General features: G+C 37.1%; 1 protein-coding gene across 3 annotated transcripts in view; it reads left to right on the top strand.

The window, feature by feature from the left end:
- NALF1 (NALCN channel auxiliary factor 1) overlaps window positions 1-16,295 on the top strand; it is a 312,716-nt gene extending 296,421 nt beyond the window's left edge. For all 3 annotated transcript variants that reach the window (XM_072135543.1, XM_072135542.1, XM_072135540.1), the window contains exons 3-4: window positions 5,326-5,497; window positions 14,832-16,295. In XM_072135543.1, coding sequence (XP_071991644.1) covers window positions 5,326-5,497; window positions 14,832-15,130 — 471 coding nt within the window. In that variant the 3' untranslated portion in view covers window positions 15,131-16,295. The remainder of the gene's footprint in view (window positions 1-5,325; window positions 5,498-14,831) is intronic.
- Window positions 16,296-19,061: the final 2,766 nt, after the last annotated feature.

Raw genomic sequence — 19,061 nt, 5'->3', positions numbered from 1 at the left:
AGTCGGTTGCAGTCGTGCTCTGGACTTTTTGTTATATATCTCCTATTATTGTCATGTTTTTCCTATAAGATTTTAAAATCCATCCCGACATGTTTTTAAAATACTGAAAGCTGAAGGGTCTCTGGGGTAGATCAACATCTCCAGGAAGACGTACAGTATCTCTAAAGGAAATTGTGTTGCTTACAAATATTTGCACGAAAAGTCATGAAGCAGAAATGAGTTGTGTTGAAATAAATGACTAATCCATGTAGGGTCTCATGATAGCTCACACTTGATTCTTGCAGGTCTTTGGGAAGTGCAGAGAATACTAAAGCTGATAAATAATAGAGTAGTATTCTAGACCATAGCTAGTCGGCCTGTTTCAATGACGGACAGTATTTTGAGTTGAAATGTTTCCTTGATAGTTTGAAAATCCCTGTAGGCATCTAGATACTGAATGTATAACTAGATGTACTGTATGTCTTTGCTAGGAAATACTGCAAGAACCCAGCAATATTGGCGGCCAGTGGGTATAAGAAAACTTCTTCTCTTCATGTAAATATGAATTTCACAAAGAGAATAGTCATGTAGCAGAATATATATACAGCAGATGGGAAAGCTGCAACCTTTGCTCTCGGACGATCAGCTTCACTGTAAAAAAAAATCCATCACAGCCTAAAGACAATGAATACTTACTGTAATCCCCTTCTGCCATACAAATGTAAAATGGCAATGAAGTCTCATAATAATGACATTGTACATAGATTTGCAGAGTATTTAGCATCAATACCTGTCACTGAATGTTGTAGAAATATAAGGAAGAGGATTGCGAGCCGTTTATCACCATGGATCCAATGTACTGCATACAGGCAGTCCCCGGGTTGCGTACAAGAAAGGTCATGTAGGGTTGTTCTTAAGTTGATTTTGTATGTAAGTTGGAACTGTATATTTTATAATTTTAGATCCAGACACATTTTTTTTTTGGTCTCAGTGACAATTGGATTTTAAAAATGTTGGGTTGTCATAAGAACCAGGATTAACAATAAAACAGAAAAAAATGGAGCAGTTAATAATAGTAAATATTGTACTTCATTAAGTGTCTTTCTTCTGCTTCTTGCTCCTTTAGTAAGCAGTGTATCTGAAAGTCTTTGGAGGTCTGTCCTCTTCAAATGTATAAAGACTTTTAACTTTTTGCATACCTAGAGCATATTTCCCTTAATGATTCAGTTTCAACAGAGAGTTTAGACTTGTTAGAATTGTTAAGTTATTTCTCAGGTGTCACTGGAGTGCGAGATGGAAAGCTCATTTACAGAAACTGTTTAAATAAGGAAGAAAGGCAGGGGAAAAAAAAGAACACCACATGGTCATATCTATTTCATAAAGGATAATAGAAAGTGTACTATTATCTGCATTATTGATTTATGCAATGTTGTTAAAGAGTTTAGTTACACTTTAACCATTGACTCTCAACAGGATTCAGTTGAAATTAAAGAGGACCTCTCGCCACTTGTACAGGCCTTTTAGTAAATACAGAACTTGTTCTTTTCATAAAATAACACTTCTGGAACAATGTTTCTTAGTACTTTATGCTCTTTTATTAATCTTATTCCTCCTAGAAACATATGAATTAACTGACAATTTTATGTAACCGCATAATCCAGTCAGTGCTTTCAGTACCATCCTGTGAGAACATCCTTTGGTCAATTTATTCTTATGTATTTAGAAGGAATAACAGAGTCAGACATTGATAAAGGCCTGGATTTACTCTCCTCCCTTTATTCTCCCTCTTTTAATCTGAACACTTTCACACAAAACAGACTTTATTATAGCATATTAGAGTATCTCCTGTGTAATTTATTTACACCAGGCTTTATTGCGTTTCCTTAGAACTTAAAACATTTCCCAATCCTCATTGTGGATATATGGCAATTGTTTTCTTTTGCTGATGATTCTATTGATCATTCTTTTCCATTAAGGTTTGGTAGTCCTCTTTTCAGTGAAGAAGTTTGACCAATAATCTGGTGTTTGTTAGTATGTTGTTAAATGTTTTAGATTTGTATGTATGTACTTATCCATATTATAAGGGATACGTATCAAATCCCTGGAAGCTTCTGCAGTAAGATCCCCAACAGTGAAGAGACATAAGTGCCTGCAAGTATTTCTGTGTTAATATATTGGTGGTGAAACCCTGTGTGTCTTATGCTGGTGTGGGGATTATTAAGACTGATGTACAATGAGATTAAATCTACCAATAGCTAGTCACAAAGAGAACTGTTACATACTGTATGACTATATGACGTATATATATATATATATATATATATATATATATGTATGAAAGTAAAAATAGGCTGCACACCACTATATAAAAAAAAGCCTTGAGAAAGGATTCTGAAGGGGATCCGAAACGTAGCACTTGGGTGCAGCCTATTTCTACTTTTATGTATGAAGAGGTGGAGAGTCAAACCACTGAGAAGGGCGAGCACCCAAACTAAGCTTCCTAAATTGGTGCAGCTCTGAACTTGATTCATATATATATATATATATATATATATATATATATAATATAATATATATAATATAACTATGTGCAGCTCCTCGGGGGACTTTTAATGATATTGTACTTCATTGGTTTCGTAAAAGAATGGAATTATTAACAGAATTTAAGATAAGTATATTTGACTCAGATTATTCATATGTGTAGATTGTACTGGTCATAGGTTGTAGTTTGTTTTAATTATCTTTTCAAGGATGTATAAATGGTAAAAGGAGAAGCATTCTGATTAGAACTTGATGCATCTGTGTTTTTTTATATATATGTCTCATCTTTTGTATTGATTTCATTTGTTTGTTCTCTCCTCACCCCACAAATATCCCTCCAAGCTCCCTAATCCCATTATTACAGTCATTGTTTTCTGAGAAGAAAATCTTGTAAAAGTCTTATTAACTTCTCTAACTGTAAGCAAGGTTTCTTGACTTAGAGAGAGAACATTGGACACATGCTCCAGCATGACATTGCTCTTAACAGACACATCAGGCAGTCATCCTTATTCTGCTACTTGTAAATTAATGCTAGGAAAAAGTCCTATTAATTTTAACAAATTGATCCCTAGTGGGTACACCATGTAATGATGGCCAAATTGTCTGCGCAACCGACTCAGGAAGGGAAAACTTAGCTAGAAGGAATTGAAGTAACCCTTACAGCAAGGTAATCATTACAAGTCCTCATCATTTACTATACACACATATAAAAACTGTAGCTTATAAAGTTCTATGAAGAGGATCAAACTCACATATGTGTCTGTGCTACCCAAAATTAAAACATATAATCTAATTGTATTATCTAAATTAGTGTCTCTTATTAAAAAGAGCTTATTTCAGTCAAAACCGATCAAAGGAAGAATTCTCAATATATAGACAGATGTTTCTGTTATTTATTTATTTTCTTCTCAATCAGTCATCAAACTATTGTCTGCAGTGTTCTGCAACACAGCACAGACTGGAACACAGGGCAATAAATATAACATGCTTACTGAGAGGAGAATAGCATATGGTACAGGCATAGACCCTGCGCTATACATTACACACTGCACTACATCCACGTTCTAATAAAGCTTTACACATCAACAAATCAAAAGGAAAGTAACATGATGGAACGGTTGGGAAAAGAGGGGAAAATCACAGGCCGGAAGTGTATGGTTATTATATATATATATATATTATGGTGTGTGTATATATCTATCTATCTATATATCTATATATATATATACACACAGTATATATAGATATATAGGAAGTGTATGGTTATTATATATATATATATATATTTATTTATTTTCGTATGAATGTGCCATTACTTTGTTGTGTTTTCCAGGGTTCAAAACATATGAATGGTCTATTTCAATAGGTAAAGTGGGTATCCAATTCATGGAAAAAATAGAGGATGCTCCTAATTTGGAATAGCTTGTGGACATTAAACAGTCGTGTGAATATTCTCTTATTGAGAAGGAGAGGAGAAGCTTGTAAGTCCTCTTCTTCATCAATGTCTGGACTGGTCACGTCCTTAGCTTTGTAGTAGCTTTATGAGGTGCCTTGGATAACGTTCAGGGGAGGATTGGTTCTCATTAAAGAGAGTAGTGTAAGAAGACTTCCTATGCTTCATGGTAAAAAAAATGCACATAATTATGTTTATACATCATAATTATACTTATTGTATGTATATGAATTAGTCATATTTTTCCTTCTGCTATAAAAAGGAACATACATCTCGCCTATTCTAGTAATTTGTACGACTTGTGCATTATCATCATGGTGACCAAACTTATAGGGTAGATGCATACACCTGGTAAAAACATGTTGTTTGCAGCTCGTATGAGCAATGACGATTGTTGACCAAAATATATGAAGTCAGGTAGTTCAATCTTAAGCTTCGTTGGATGCAGCTTTCAATTGGGTTTATCAACATAAATAATAGAAAGAAATTGAATTGAGCCCTGTTAGGGGGTGGAGGTAATGCTGTTTCGCCATGTGTTTCCTAAATACGAAAGTTTGGGTCAGTTCATGTTTTGGGTATTGGGACTTGCAAACTGATAAGATTTTTGAGGTTGTGTAGAAAAGAGCTGAAGTGGTAATTGTTTAGTGTATATGGAAATAGAGACTCTACTCAGTGGAGCTCAGAACAGCATTGAGTTGCTTATTTTTCACTGTGAGTTAATATTTCATAATGATTGAATCTGGAAATGATATATTAATACTATACACCTTTTGCTTTTCAGTATATCATAGAATGGTTTGAAAGAACTTTATGAATTATTGTATGAATGAATGCTTTCATTACTTGTCTGACATTCATGCAGCCTTACCTTTGTCTTTGATGGAAATCACAAATATGTACTATGAAGTTGTATTGTGCAGTCATTGTTGCTCATTAATACTGAATGCCATGGATGTCATTGTTTTTTCTCGACTAGGATGTTGTCACTTTTGTGTTATGTAATACAATGAAAGTGATTTTTTTGGTGTCTTACTGTAAAGTAAAGATTCTACATTGTAGACGACAGCGGGGGGGGGGGGGGGTGTAATAATAGAGAGCCAAGGCAGCGGATGTGCCGCTTTAGTGGCATCACATGCAGACCGATATATCATGTAATTTATCTGCTGTATCCGATGAGAAATATAATTAGTTCATGTTTTATATTACACTACAGAGATGTCAAAATAATGATTATTCTAAATCCCTGGTGTGGTGGTTACTCATCCTATTGAGGCTCACTTGTATATATTTGTTTGTGTCCCAATAAATAAAACAGACAGCTATATCATATCACCTTATGTTTTATTTTTCAGACTGTCTACAAGTCCTGGCTATGTTCCCAGTTTTTTGAAGTTACACAATCTGAATGCAGTAGCAAAATCCCTTGCAAGCAATACTGTTTGGAGGTACAAACACGGTGTCCGTTTATATTACCAGATAATGATGACGTCGTCTATGGTGGGCTATCAAGTTTCATCTGTACAGGTAATGCACATCGACCATTTAGAAATCAATGGATATGGTAGTAGTACAGATATCGTAATAGTACAGTGCCTTGCAAAAGTATTCGGCCCCCTTGAACCTTTCTACCTTTTGCTACATTTCAGGCTTCAAACATAAAGGTATAAAATTGTAATTTTTTTTGGTTAAGAGGGAAACAGTTGTGAAGTGGAACGAAATGTATTGGATATTTTAAACTTTTATAAAAATAATAAACTAAAAAATGGGGAGTGCAATATTATTTGGCCCCCTCAAGTTAATACTTTGTAGCACCACCTTTCGTTGTGATTACAGCTGCAAGATGCTTGGGGTATGTCTCTATCAATTTTACTTATCGAGAAAAACAGCTCGAGCTCCGTGAGGTTGGATGGAGAGCATTTGTGAACAGCAGTTTTCAGCTCTTTCCACAGATTCTCAATTGGATTCAGGCCTGGACTTTGACTTGGCCATTAGAACACCTGGATATGTTCATTTGTGAACCATTCCATTGTAGATTTTTCTTTATGTTTGAGATCATTGTCTTGTTCATAAATCTTAAATCTCTGTCCCAGTCTTCCAGAATGGTCCTGTATTTGTATTTCCCATCAATTTAACCATCTTCCCTGTCTCTGCTGAAGAAAAGTAAGCCCAAACCATGGTGCTACCACCACCATGTTTGACAGTTGGGATTATGTGTTCAGGGTGATGAGCTGCGTTGCTTTTATGGCAAACATATCGTTTGGCATTGTGGCCAAAAAGTTCGATTTTAATTTAATTTGACCAGAGAGTACCTTCTTGCACATGTTTGGTATGTCTCCCAGGTGGCTTGTGGCAAACTTTAAACAAGACTTTTTATGGATATCTTTGAGAAATGGTTTTCTTCTTGCCACTCTTCCATAAAGGCCAGATTTGTGCAGTGTATGACTGATTGTTGTCCTATGTCCAGCAGAGTGCCCCCATTAATAAAATGTCCAGCGGAGTGCCCCCATTAATAAAATGTCCAGCGGAGTGCCCCCATTAATAAAATGTCCAGAGGAGTGCCCCCATTAATAAAATGTCCAGCGGAGTGCCCCCATTAATAAAATGTACAGAGGAGTGCCCCCATTAATAAAATGTCCAGCGGAGTGCCCCCATTAAGAGAATGTCCAGCACAGTGCCCCCTTAAAAAAGTTAGTACTCACCCTCCAGCACTGACCCTCTATGCAATCTGCAGGCGCAGAAACTATGATTTCAGCAGGTGGCGACACTACTGCCTCACAGTTTCTGTGCCGGCATATCGCATAGACGTGTATCTGCCGGCCCAGTCGGGAACCTGGAGAGGTGCTGTGGGGAGAAGCGGCGCCAGGGGTTTGGGGTCAGAGGGTGAGTACTAACTTTATTTTTTTTTTATATACCCGAGTATAAGTAGAGGGGGGCTTTTCAGCACCAAAATTGTGCTGAAAATTTTGGTTTATACTCAAGTATATACAGTATTTACTTAAAGAACAAGAAGTTATTGGAACCACCACCTATTATCAACCCTGTTATTCAGTCATCACTGTCCAGGTGTCACATAAGCGACTGGTAGTTTCTAGAGGAGCAGAGCACATACAGGATTGCTACAGCATCTCATAATGTCTGTCAGTGTCATCATCAAATCATTAATCAAATTCTTCTTCCTGTCTCCTTTCAAGTAATTTATTTTAACCTAACAATTCACTTTATTAGTATAATGACAACATAATTGAGATGGAGATGCGTTTTTTTAAGTTAACTTTTGTAAATAATTCCCCAAGAGCCAGGCAGTAATATTAAGATATGCATGCAAAATCATTACATTTATGGTGGATGTTATGCAACACTGATGGCAACTGATGCTAGTAGTCCCACGATGAAGATAAGTGTGAGTGAAAGTCACATTCCCCATACTAAGTTTAGACCCTTGTTTCTTCATGGCTGTATTATATCTTTTAATAGGACAACACTAAAGTTATGATGCTTTGATATACAAGCTGTACACTGACTGCTTTACATTATAACAGTATAAAGTTTGTGTACCATTAATATATCTCATCACACAGCAATTTACCCCTTACCGATGTGTGACGTATATATACGTCACACAACGGCTGCTTGTGTATGGAGAGGCCCCCTCCATACAAGGTGGGAGTTTGCTGCCTCCAGCATTTTAGATAGTTGCCATGACAGCCTCAGGTTTTTATAAGTCCCAAAGCTGTATAATTTTTGAAGATCAGTTAAAATGTGGCCAGTGGTACATAAATAAATAAAAAAGATTAAAAAATAAAAAAAAACTAAAAACTAAAAATTTAAAAAATCTAAAAACTACAACTGATATAAACATAATGGGGCAGATTTACTTACCCGGCCCATTCGCGATCCAGCGGCGCGTTCTCTGAACAGGATTCGGGTCCGGACGGGATTTATGAAGGTAGTTCCTCCGCTGAAAAGCATCGGAACGCGCCGAAATACACCGAGCTGGACCAGGTGAAGGTAAGCGCTTCCCAAGCGACACATTTTCGGTTACTAAATGCAGCGGTTTTTCCGAATCCGTCGGGTTTTCGTTCGGCCATGCCCCCCCCCGATTTCCGTCGCGTGCATGCCAGCGCCGATGCGCCACAATCCGATCGCGTGTGCCAAAATCCCGGGGCAATTCAGGTACAATCGGCGCAAATCGGAAATATTCGGGTAACACGTTGGGAAAACGCGAATCGGGCCCTTAGTAAATGACCCCCAATGAGTAAAAATCATAAACATGTTAGGTATGCCTGCATCCCAAAATGTCTGTTCTATCAAAATATAATAATGGTTATTCCAGGCGTTGAACCCTGTAACGGAAAATTGCATCCAAATGTCGGTAACACCACTTTTTCACAATTTTGCAACATATAAAAAAATGTAATAAAGAGTGATCAAAAGATTGTACAGTCCCCAAAATGGTAACAAAGAAAATGTCAGTTTATCCCGCAAACAATTACACTTCACAGCTGCGTACACCCAAGTATGAAAAAGTTATGATCACCAGAAGATGAAGAAACAAATAAATTCTTTTGTACAAAAAAATTTTTTATTCCGCATCTTAAGATTAAGATTTTTAAATGTATTAAACACTTAAACCAAAATCAATTTAGTATCCCCATGATCGTACCAACCCAAAGAATAAAAGAGATGTGTCATTTGGGGAGCACAGTCGTAAAACCCCAGTCCACAAGAAAATGGCTCAAATGCATTTTTCACCAATTTCACTAGATTTAATTTTTTTTTTCCCGCTTCTCAGTACATGGCATGAAATATTAAATACCATCACTATGAAGTGAAGATCCACGAGGTACTGTCCCGCTCCTATGGGCGCTGCTGTATTCAGTGCGTAGATAGACGATAGACTGGTGATCATAAAATATTTATTAATAATAGGAAACACTACACGTTTCGGGTCCAGCCCGGAGCCTTTGTCAGGTGAGAAGTTACATACCTATGTAATCACCCATCTTTCCCTTCAAGTCATAAAATATAAATTAGGTATTGCCGCGTCTAAAAAAAAATGCCCGCTCTATCAAAATATAATACCGGTTTTTAACTGTGTTTAGCTCCATAACGAAAAATAGCACCCAAAGTTGAAAATGGCACTTTCTTGCCATTTTGAAACATATAAAAAATTCTATAAAAAGTGATCAAAAGGCCGTACAGTTCTTAAAATAGAAGCATTGAAAATGGCATCAAAAGTTGCAAAAAATGACACCACCCACAGCCACTACACCAAAGTGTGAAAAAGTTATTGGCGTGATCCCGTGATCACACAGACCCAAAGAATAAAGTAGGCATTTGGGGAGCACAGTGAAAGCTGTAAAATCCAAGCCCACAAGAAAATGGCACAAATGCGTTTTTCACTCCCTTTGGAATTCCTATACACTGTATGGAATTATTAAATACCATCACTATGAAGTCCAAAAAAATGACTATGTGGTGAGTCAATTTGAGAGCGCAACTAATTTACACTGTTATTTGTCATATCTTAAGTATTGAAAAGACATAATAAAATATCTCCAAAAAAGTGAGGGGTGCGCTCACATTTGTGTGATACTATAGAACCAACTGTTCCTGATGTCTCTGCTTTACACTGTATCAAAATATGAAATGACTGCCTTGTGTTATTTCCCAGGTTTGCAGCAATCTGGGTTAATTCACAAAGGTATATACTTAAATCATGATTTATTTGCAAATTAAATGGTTCCAAAAATCCCCCAACCTCCTATGCTAGCTGTTTAAAAGTCTGCATTTTCGGTAAGTCTCTAGCATCTCCATGTGGCCGTTTTAAGAATAGCAAGACATTCAACAGAAATACAAGTGATGTCATGTATTCATTGGAGGAAAGTGTAAGACATGGGATCAGGGTTCTGAAATTTCATTTATATGTAAATATATTAAATATATAAAATTCATAATGTTATTAAAAAGAAAAGATTGACAAAAAATGAAGTTCTTTTAACGTTTCTTAGCAGTACAGTTAATGTGTTGCAGTAACAAAGAATGTAGCATTTTACTTTCATTATATTCCTAAAATGATGATTATGAAATGCTTTCCACTGCATCTTGTGTGAGTAATGAATTATCATACAATTGAAGAATTCAGCGTGGTCCATGGCCTCAGTTATTTGGTTTTTCGGTAGCTGTCTTTCCTCAGCCCTGGTGTCTGAGGAGCCTGAAGATGGCTTTGCAAGAAACCATAAGTGTACATGAGTCCTCCTACAGCTTATGTATTGCAGGCTCAGTAAAGTGAAGCTTGGCATAACCAATTTCACAAATTAATAGGGTAAGCGATAATAGTAAATTTTGTAGTATTTGTAGAAAAGCTTATCTGCGCCTTTTTTTCTACTTTTACTACTGTAGTGTATTTGAAATACTTGTGAGCTCCATCTGCTTTATGAAATTTTGTGGGTTATAAAGACAGCATTCTTAAATATACTTGGGATGGCAAAATGTAGCATTTCACAGATATCATTCTAACCTATCTCTATCAGTACTGAAGTTGTTGCTTTTTTGGTTATTTGATTCTACCATAAACTCAGTCCTGACTATGGACGGGCAGGTCTTCCTGTCTGGTCAGGTAGAAGAGCTGAGTGTGTGTTTGACTAGATAGGTCTGAGGACTGAGTGTGTCATTAGGGATTTTAAATCCATCTCATCATCTGTCTCATCGTTCTTTTTCTATTTGCTAGATATTAGTAGAATTTTCATAAGCTAAATGAAAGTGTAGCTAAATCCTGTACCCTGATAATCTAAGAACAGAGTCAGCACACAGAATGTCGGGTACAAAGGAATCAGGAAGTGTCTGATAAACTATTGCCCACACAGCTGAATCCCACACCGAGCAGCTAAAGCTGTGATAGCAACAAAAGCAGCAATAAAACTGAGAAAGATTTTACTTTTAACCCCTTGCTTACTTATCTTTATCATATTATCATCACTATGGGATTAAGATCTTTTATGATCTTTTATAAACCCCTTTAATGATTCAGCTCTCTGAAGAGATTAGACAATCCAGGGACTTTCTATGAAGAGTTAAAGTTGTTGGCCACTAATCAGAAACTTTTTAAGGGTAAGTACAAGACACTAATGGGGTCAACCATATTGTACTTGCCCCGGTAAAGTTTCTCTGTTACCGGCAGAATAGTGCTTGCATAAAGTAATGAGTGCAGTAATATAGTACACAACTCTCTTCAAGTCCTCCTGCCGATGGGTCACATGACCTGTGGCTTCTGCAGGCTACAGAGGCTCTTTGCAATGCTAAGTACAAGACACTAATATGTCACCCATATTGTATGTACCCTGGTAAAGTTTCTCATTAACATCCAAATACTCTAAATCATTAGATACTTTATTAGGTCCCTTTACCTCTTGGTTGCCTGTGGATTATAGGACAGAAAGCTGATGTACACAAACTGCTTAAAGGGGTTTTCTTAACCCCTTTTAACCCCTTACTTTACAATTTTACAGTTTTATTGCTGTTTTAGCTCCTGTCACTCAGTGATGGTCAGTTTAATATTCCAGGGTGTGGGCGGGGACTCTCTAAGCGGACACTTCATGATCCATCTAGTGTTACTTGCTGACGGTGTGGTTAGGTTATAAGGGTACCGGCTTTATATACACTTTCATTTACCTTCTGAATATCGTACTAGTATCTGACACATAGAAAGAGAGAGGAGACAAATCAAAGATGAGGACATCCATGAGATGCCTATTGCACACAATGTCACCTCTCCTACTGCTATGCCTTCCCCGATAAAGAACTTGTCTGCCTCTAGCTTGTAGTTCTCCTCATGCTGCTGCGGAAGTCAGTGTATGTATTAGTGTGAGCTCCTGGAGTGCAGGAGGCGGGGCTAGAGTGCAAGAAACAGAGGGAGAGAGAAACTCCGTGAAGCCTCAGGCAAGATGGCAGCCGACCCTATAGTGAGAAGCTATAGGGTCGTGTCTAGAGGCAACTGAAACTGTGTACAACTGGACTTATAGAGACAGGTTGGACGTATATCTGTGAAATGCTGTATTATTGTTAATAACAGTGAATTAGAGAATGTGTTATTTTGTTATCCTAAGTACATGTAAGAAACTTGTTTTCATGGGAAGACCCCTTTAAGTAAGTAATAAATGGCAGGGGAAATAGAATGAGACAAGAACATAATTCTTTAGCCCCTTCTCTCATTTTGACTGACATACATTAGTATTGCAGTTTATTAGTCTGAATAAGCGATCATCATCCCCATAGTGGGACAGAAAAAATAAAAAATAATAAAAATTTCACACTGCCCATTTCATTATGAAACTACCATACAACATAAACAATGGAAAATCAGCACGCTAACCCCACATATTTGGTGTAGCCGTGTCCATAACATCCCACACAGTAAAATGTAATCACCAACGAACCCCAATGTACACTGTGAAAGAGAAAATTACATGAGGCTATGTAGGGTATTATAACAACAAGCAATCAAACAATTGCTTGTTCATAACCCATGGTGGGACAAGTAAAAAAAAGTTTAAAAATGGTTTCAAGTAAAAATAAACTAACAAATTAATAAAAATGCCCCCAAAGCCCTGAAATATATAATAAGTGAAAATCACCATAAAAACCCCACATATAAGGTATCACTTTAATGACCCATGCAATGAAAAAAATCATTAATAAACCTGCACAAGGAACTGCATTAAAACATTCTTTAAAAGAAAAATACCAAAAATATGATTTTTACCTATTTTGTCTTGCATAAAATGCAATGAAAAGTGATTAAAAGAACGTATTAATACAAAACTGGGACTGTTGTTAAGTCCCACAAAAAGCAAGCTCTTAAAAGCTCTTTTACAAAATTAGTAAAACTTAAGCAAAAAGTTAGGTTTTTGCTATTGCAATCGTACTGACTAATAGAATAAATCAAACATTTACTTGGGGTACTGTATATGGTGAACACCAAAAAAAACCAAATCATAGTTCAATGACAAAATGTATGTTTTTTCTATTACATCTCTACAAAAAAGCCACCCCAAAATAGTATCACTGAAAAATGCATCTCACCCTGAAAAAATAAGCCCTTACATGGTACCATTAGCGGAAAACCAAATATTTTATAGCTCACAATAGTGCGCCCATGAACCAACTGGCTAATGCATGACCCGCCTTCAATTCTGGGCCTCCCTGTGCTCCCATACAACAAGTAACGTCCCCATGTTGGGTGTCTTCATGCTCGGGGGAAATTGCATAACAAATTTTAAGATGAGTTTTCTTTTTATCTTTTGTGAATAAGTTAATTTTAATGTAAAGGAGGACCTTTCACCCATAAAAAAGCATTAGGAGCTGCTTACTAAAGTAAGAAGCTCCTAGTGCTACAACAGATGTAGCAGTGTTACACTGTAGTGTTATCGTAACACTCCGATAACGCTAGCATACACTGCCGCACTGTACAATAGGAACAGCGGTCCAGCATATTCATGAGGGGGCGGTCTGAGGTGCTGCTTCTCCCCCGTACTGCCCCTCCCACTACATAGGACGGTGGTGATTGCTGGGCTTCATGCGGCAGTCACCACCTCCTAGTCCCACCCCCTCATGAATACTGCTTCCTATTGTAGGAAGCAGTGTCTGCTCGCTTTATTGGAGGTTTCTAGCACCTAGTGCGTTTTTTTGACAGGTCCTCTTTAAATGAGTATTAGTGACCAAATCAGACCTTTCTAAATTTCCCTGTTTGCTTTCTTCCAATATTCCTAAAAGCTGTTTCTGATTGAGCGGTCCAGACTCGAAAACTGAGTGATATATAGGGGCTTTCTAATATTATATCTTTCAAATTTCCTTGAAAACAATAATGATCCCCAAAAAAAAGTAAATTCTAAAATTCTTGAAAATACAAAATACTGATGTTCGATTTGTAAGCTGCTTAATATCAAAATAAAATACCCAGACACTTTTAAAAATATGAAAACATAAAAGGAAAGTTTATTTAGCAACTAGGTGGTAAACTATCTGTCTAAAAATGAGAAAATGGTTGAATTTTGAAAATGGCAATTTTCACCTTATAAACGCGAAATTTTGCTAAAATTTCCCAACATGTGACGAAAAAACTGTTTCATAAATGCTTTGATAAGTTAAAGTGTTCAAAAGTTATAACCATGTCAGATTACACCAAATGTCACTGCTCCATAAGCTGTAAACTGGCTACGTCCTGAAGGGGTTAGATTCACCTAAGTATATTAAAGAGTTTACTATAATAACCTACACTATTCATTTATATTATTTTGTTGAAAATTTTGTTACGATAAAAAGAAACTAGCAGGGCCCCACATATCACATTGGTATATGCCCCTAGCAGTAAGCACACAAGAATTTCTGTCCTGCCTTAAAGGAAATCTACCATCATAATCAAGCATGATAAACCAGGGACACTTACTCATAGATCCAGGCACAGTGACAGTATCCAGGGCCTCCTTCCTTCTAAAATCAACTTTTAAAATTATGCTAATAAATGAAATTATGCTAATAAAACTGAAGTGGTGTTACCAGAGCCCCTTTTTGTGCACAGGCTGTTACAGTGAGCTGGAACACTTCCCCCTCTTACTGTGTGTTTAAACGGCACTTCCCCAGAGGGAAGCAGGGCCAAACCCGAGGGGGAGACCCACTCCTGCACAGTGTAACATTCTCTGAAACTTCAGAACGTAGGGGCTCTGGTAAATTTTAGAAGAAAGGCGGCCATGAATAACAAATATAAGAAGTCGACAACCTCTTTAAAAAGCAAAATATGATGAAATTGTCTTATTTCTATATGTTACTGGTTTATTCAGATAGAATACATTTTTTCTTGCAGGGCTGTATGAAAACTATCCAACCAATGCAGAACCAGAATGCTGTGATGTCAGATGGGATTTATCAAGAGATAACCAATCCAAAGGGACTAATAAACAACAACAGGACTCAATGTTGTGTCATAGGACGTCACTCACAGCTTCATCAGCATCCAGACTGTGTAACAGCAGACTTAAACTGTGTGTTCTCGTACTGATACTATTACATACAGTACTAGCAGTTTCAGCAGCACAAAACTCAACAGGACTGGGTTTTGAAAACTTAAGAATTTTGGATGACCGTTCAACAAATGAGGAATAGAAAAAGGGAAATATTTCACTGGAATGATACACTTCTGGCCCACTCCAGCAAAACGCAGTCACATGTAATGGAAACGAGGTGCTTGTACCTTATGACTCATTTTTACAAGTCAGTCTGTGTAAAAGTGGCAAGAAGGGCCAGGCTCCAATCTTCAAGGACAACATGGGACAGCTTTTTATTGACTAAAAGGCTGTATGGTGACTTAAATTTCTCACGCCATTTTATACACTGTGTTTTAATGTATGGATTTTTGTTTGATTTTGCACTTGTTAATACAGGATTTTATTTTTGGGATGGTTTCTCAAAGCTATACTGAGTCTTTTCACTGTCTATCTATTTCTAGCCATTGTCTGTAATCATCTTTTATGTCCTGTCAATTTCTACTATTGAAGCAGAAGTGCTATGAACACAAGCATAGCAAACAATAACAACACTCGTATCCATTCTGCCCATATAAACCACAGTTTTACCCATCTCCTCGAAGCAAAAAAAAAAAAAACTATTTCACAAAAGAAGAAAAATCCTAGAATCTGCTTGGCTGTAACTGTGTGATGATACATAACATCTACACCCAGGATGCTGGGGGTATGTCATTGTTGCAACGAGTGGATAAATCTTGTGACTATAGTTTGGAGAGGGTGAAAACAGTGAAAACTAACAATTGTTCTTAAAATGTTGGGCAGTAATCCCATTTTATGTGCACCTATAGCAAACTGTGTTGTTCCAGTTCCCATTAAAACAAAAAAGTCCAGTCTTTTCACTGGTCAGTTGAACATGAGCAACCTTTCAGAATTCTGTATGTTGATCCAGTTAAGCTCAGTGAGTAATATAGATGAAGGCCTTCACATTGGAGGTACAATTTTGGCATTCATTGTGAATTTTGTTTTCATTTCTGCTGTAGTTACAGTATTTCATATCAAACATAAGAATTGTGTGTACTAGGAACCTTTAGAGTAATGGGGGTTGCTACAGGAACACTAAAGCCTTTCTTAAATTGCTAATTCCCTCCAGCCCAAAGCAATGTGCTGATTTTTTTTTTTTGATAATGATTAAGGGAAATACACAATTTATGCATGGGAGGGGTTTTAGTAAAAGGGAACCTGTCAAGCACATCTAGCCCTCCAAACTTGTGTACTGCTCTGTTTCTCAGCATGATGATATTGTCAGTGGCTTTAGTAAATTATAAAATGAACCCCCCACTCTGCAGTGTAATCCTGTGAATTGAGTCAGCCGGGTGTTACTGGCTATCCTGAGTCAGGCTGCAACACCCCCTCCCTCCCCTGTTTATAGGAGGAAAGAGGAGAATGGGGGTGTTGTAGCCTGACTGAGGACAGCTCAGTAACACCTGGCTGACTCATTCACAGGATTACAATGCAGAGTAGGGGGTTCATTTTGTAATTCACAGGAGCGCGGACTCATTTCAATATCATCGTGCAGAGCAACTCACTACAGTAAATGAGGTAGGACCTTCAGTTTAGGGGGCTAAATGTGTATGCTGGGTCCTAATATTAGGCATATAAGAGCTAAAAGCCAATTCTTGGCTTTTCTATAGACATTTGTTGTAGAAAGTATATAAATTGGTAAGCTTAAGACAATATCAATGCATGCTGACAGAAAGCAATGGGCTGTGTGTGCAGATCCTATCGAATATATCCAGACCATCTTGTATGAAGCTGCATGATTTCAACGTGCAGCTCTATGTACACAAGTCTATATTCCTCCAAAAGAAAAGCTTCATCTGGAAACATACAAGAATGTATCCCTCGGTTTTAAACAGAGGTACCAACCCATGGAGATGAAAGAAAGCTTACTTATCGTCTGTACATAAAAGAATATCATTATAAATACACTGCATACTGGTGCTCGAGATTAGAAAAAGAAGATTCAACAAAAGCTATTTTTTGGGTTTTGTGTAAAATTGCAGTTCAACCTTACAATGAGACTTAGCGGCAATATTAGGCACATGGGCAATAGTGGTACTGGGATTTTAAGACGATTTTATTAATCAGTAACCCCTTTATATAATTAGTATATTTTCATCAGACTTTGCATAAATCAATAATGCATAAAATTATTAGAATTTTTGATATATACGTTATCAAAGAAAATACTCCCCCCCCCCCCCCTCAGTATGCAATCTAAATTTTGGTTTCTATTCAGCCTTGGCTTACCCAGAGGAATTTCAGCTTGTAGATGTGTCTGATTATATAATACAATATTACTATATATCATCTGTATAGTCTATGGAGAGGGGACTGAGAGCCATGGGAGGAAAGACAAAGGCGCTGGAGTTTAATTGAACATTTCTATATTGTTGCAAACAATTTATTCCCATGAATAGAGCTCAGAGATGTTGGAGGACTAGAGAGAAAACCTGCAATAGGTAAAAGGGCTACAATTGACCAACATGGTCCTCACACTTTATTATTGATTTCTGCAAAGTTTGCTAAAATTTTAGATGTCTACTGTCTGATTCATATATCATTATAAATTGGTGTCACTGACAGAATCCTCCTTGGAAGTGCTCAAGGGGGCGTGTTATTGTCTGCAGGAGCCAGAAGGGGCTCTGTTGACACCCCCTGAAGCACTTGCTGCTCCTTAGCATTTTTTTAAACATCATTTTTAGGAAAAGAAGATTAAATCAGTGATGCTGCTTTATAAGTTGTGAGTCAGAGGGTAGATTTCCTTTTGAGGGTCTCCAACCAGAAATAATATACATGGCTATAAGAGTAGAAAGTTTTGGAATCGAAAATAGACACAAACCTCAATTAGGTTACAGTTAAAATGCCATTGCTGAGTAGCATCAGCATAGAGGAATAGGTATATATAGGTCTCACCAGAGCTGGATGGTATCCTGGGGTAGTCCCCGCTTTCAACAGATATTGAACCCTTTGTACACATCTGTGAATGTTGCTATTCAATGAGAACAAGAAGCTCATTGTACTCTGTAACAAGGGGCCTATGACATCTTTATTGTATTTTAGTGGCTACTAGACTACACAGTGCTGTATGTCCATTACCTCCATGCCAGAAACATTCTTTTTACATTTTGCAGTAACATTAAAGGAAGGAAAATTTATAAGGGCTGTTCAAATAATTAAACTCAGTTTCCTTCCTATTCTCTTTCTACACTTGGGAAGTGCACTTCAGAATGTTTGCTGTGTAGCAGGGATACGAAGGAAAATACTAAGAGCAAACACTACGTCTTGATCAAGAGGCCTCCCCATTTATACACTTCATCTTTACTACTTCTCTGCTTCATCGACTACCTGAGATATGTAGGAAGAACCAATACTATGCATTTTTCACTTTTACAAAATACTCTCCTTATTTTTCATCATAAAGAAACGGCGCTGAAACTCACAAGTGAGTCATTTGTACATAATAGCGCAATAACACGAAATTGCACCAGGAATAAAGAAAACAAAGAAAAAGTAAAAAAAACCTAAATGTGGATTTTCTTATTTTGTTTTTTGGAATCACTTTCAGCACCATCTTTTTGTTTGGTACTTTTTCTTGTCGGTCAAACACATTGTAACTGCATTTACATACTGCAAAAATCAGACTAGTAGAATGAATAATATATATAAAAACAAGCCTTAATTAATGGTAGAATGTAGATTTTAGGTAGATAGTGTATTTAAATATAGCGGAGCAATAACTGGGTGGTACGTAAGTACAGTAGAAAAGGGCAAGGATAGAGCAATGTCTATAAAGCACTTAGCAGGTAAGCTCTTGTTCAACTGATCTACTGTTGAAGTACCTGTATGTATGGTCAGTAAACAGTTTGTTCTAACCTTTATCTACCTCTGCTGGGCAAAGGCCAATCAACAGTCTTTTCTTTATGTGTTGTGCCGTGTGTATTACGTGTCATGTCGAATCCATGCTCATTCACCTTTTTACATATTGCACCATAACAGTAGCAAGGTTC

The sequence above is a fragment of the Engystomops pustulosus genome, chromosome 2 (genome assembly GCF_040894005.1).
Source record: "Engystomops pustulosus chromosome 2, aEngPut4.maternal, whole genome shotgun sequence".
NCBI lineage: Eukaryota > Metazoa > Chordata > Amphibia > Anura > Leptodactylidae > Engystomops > Engystomops pustulosus.
This window is presented reverse-complemented; position numbering and strand designations above follow the sequence as displayed.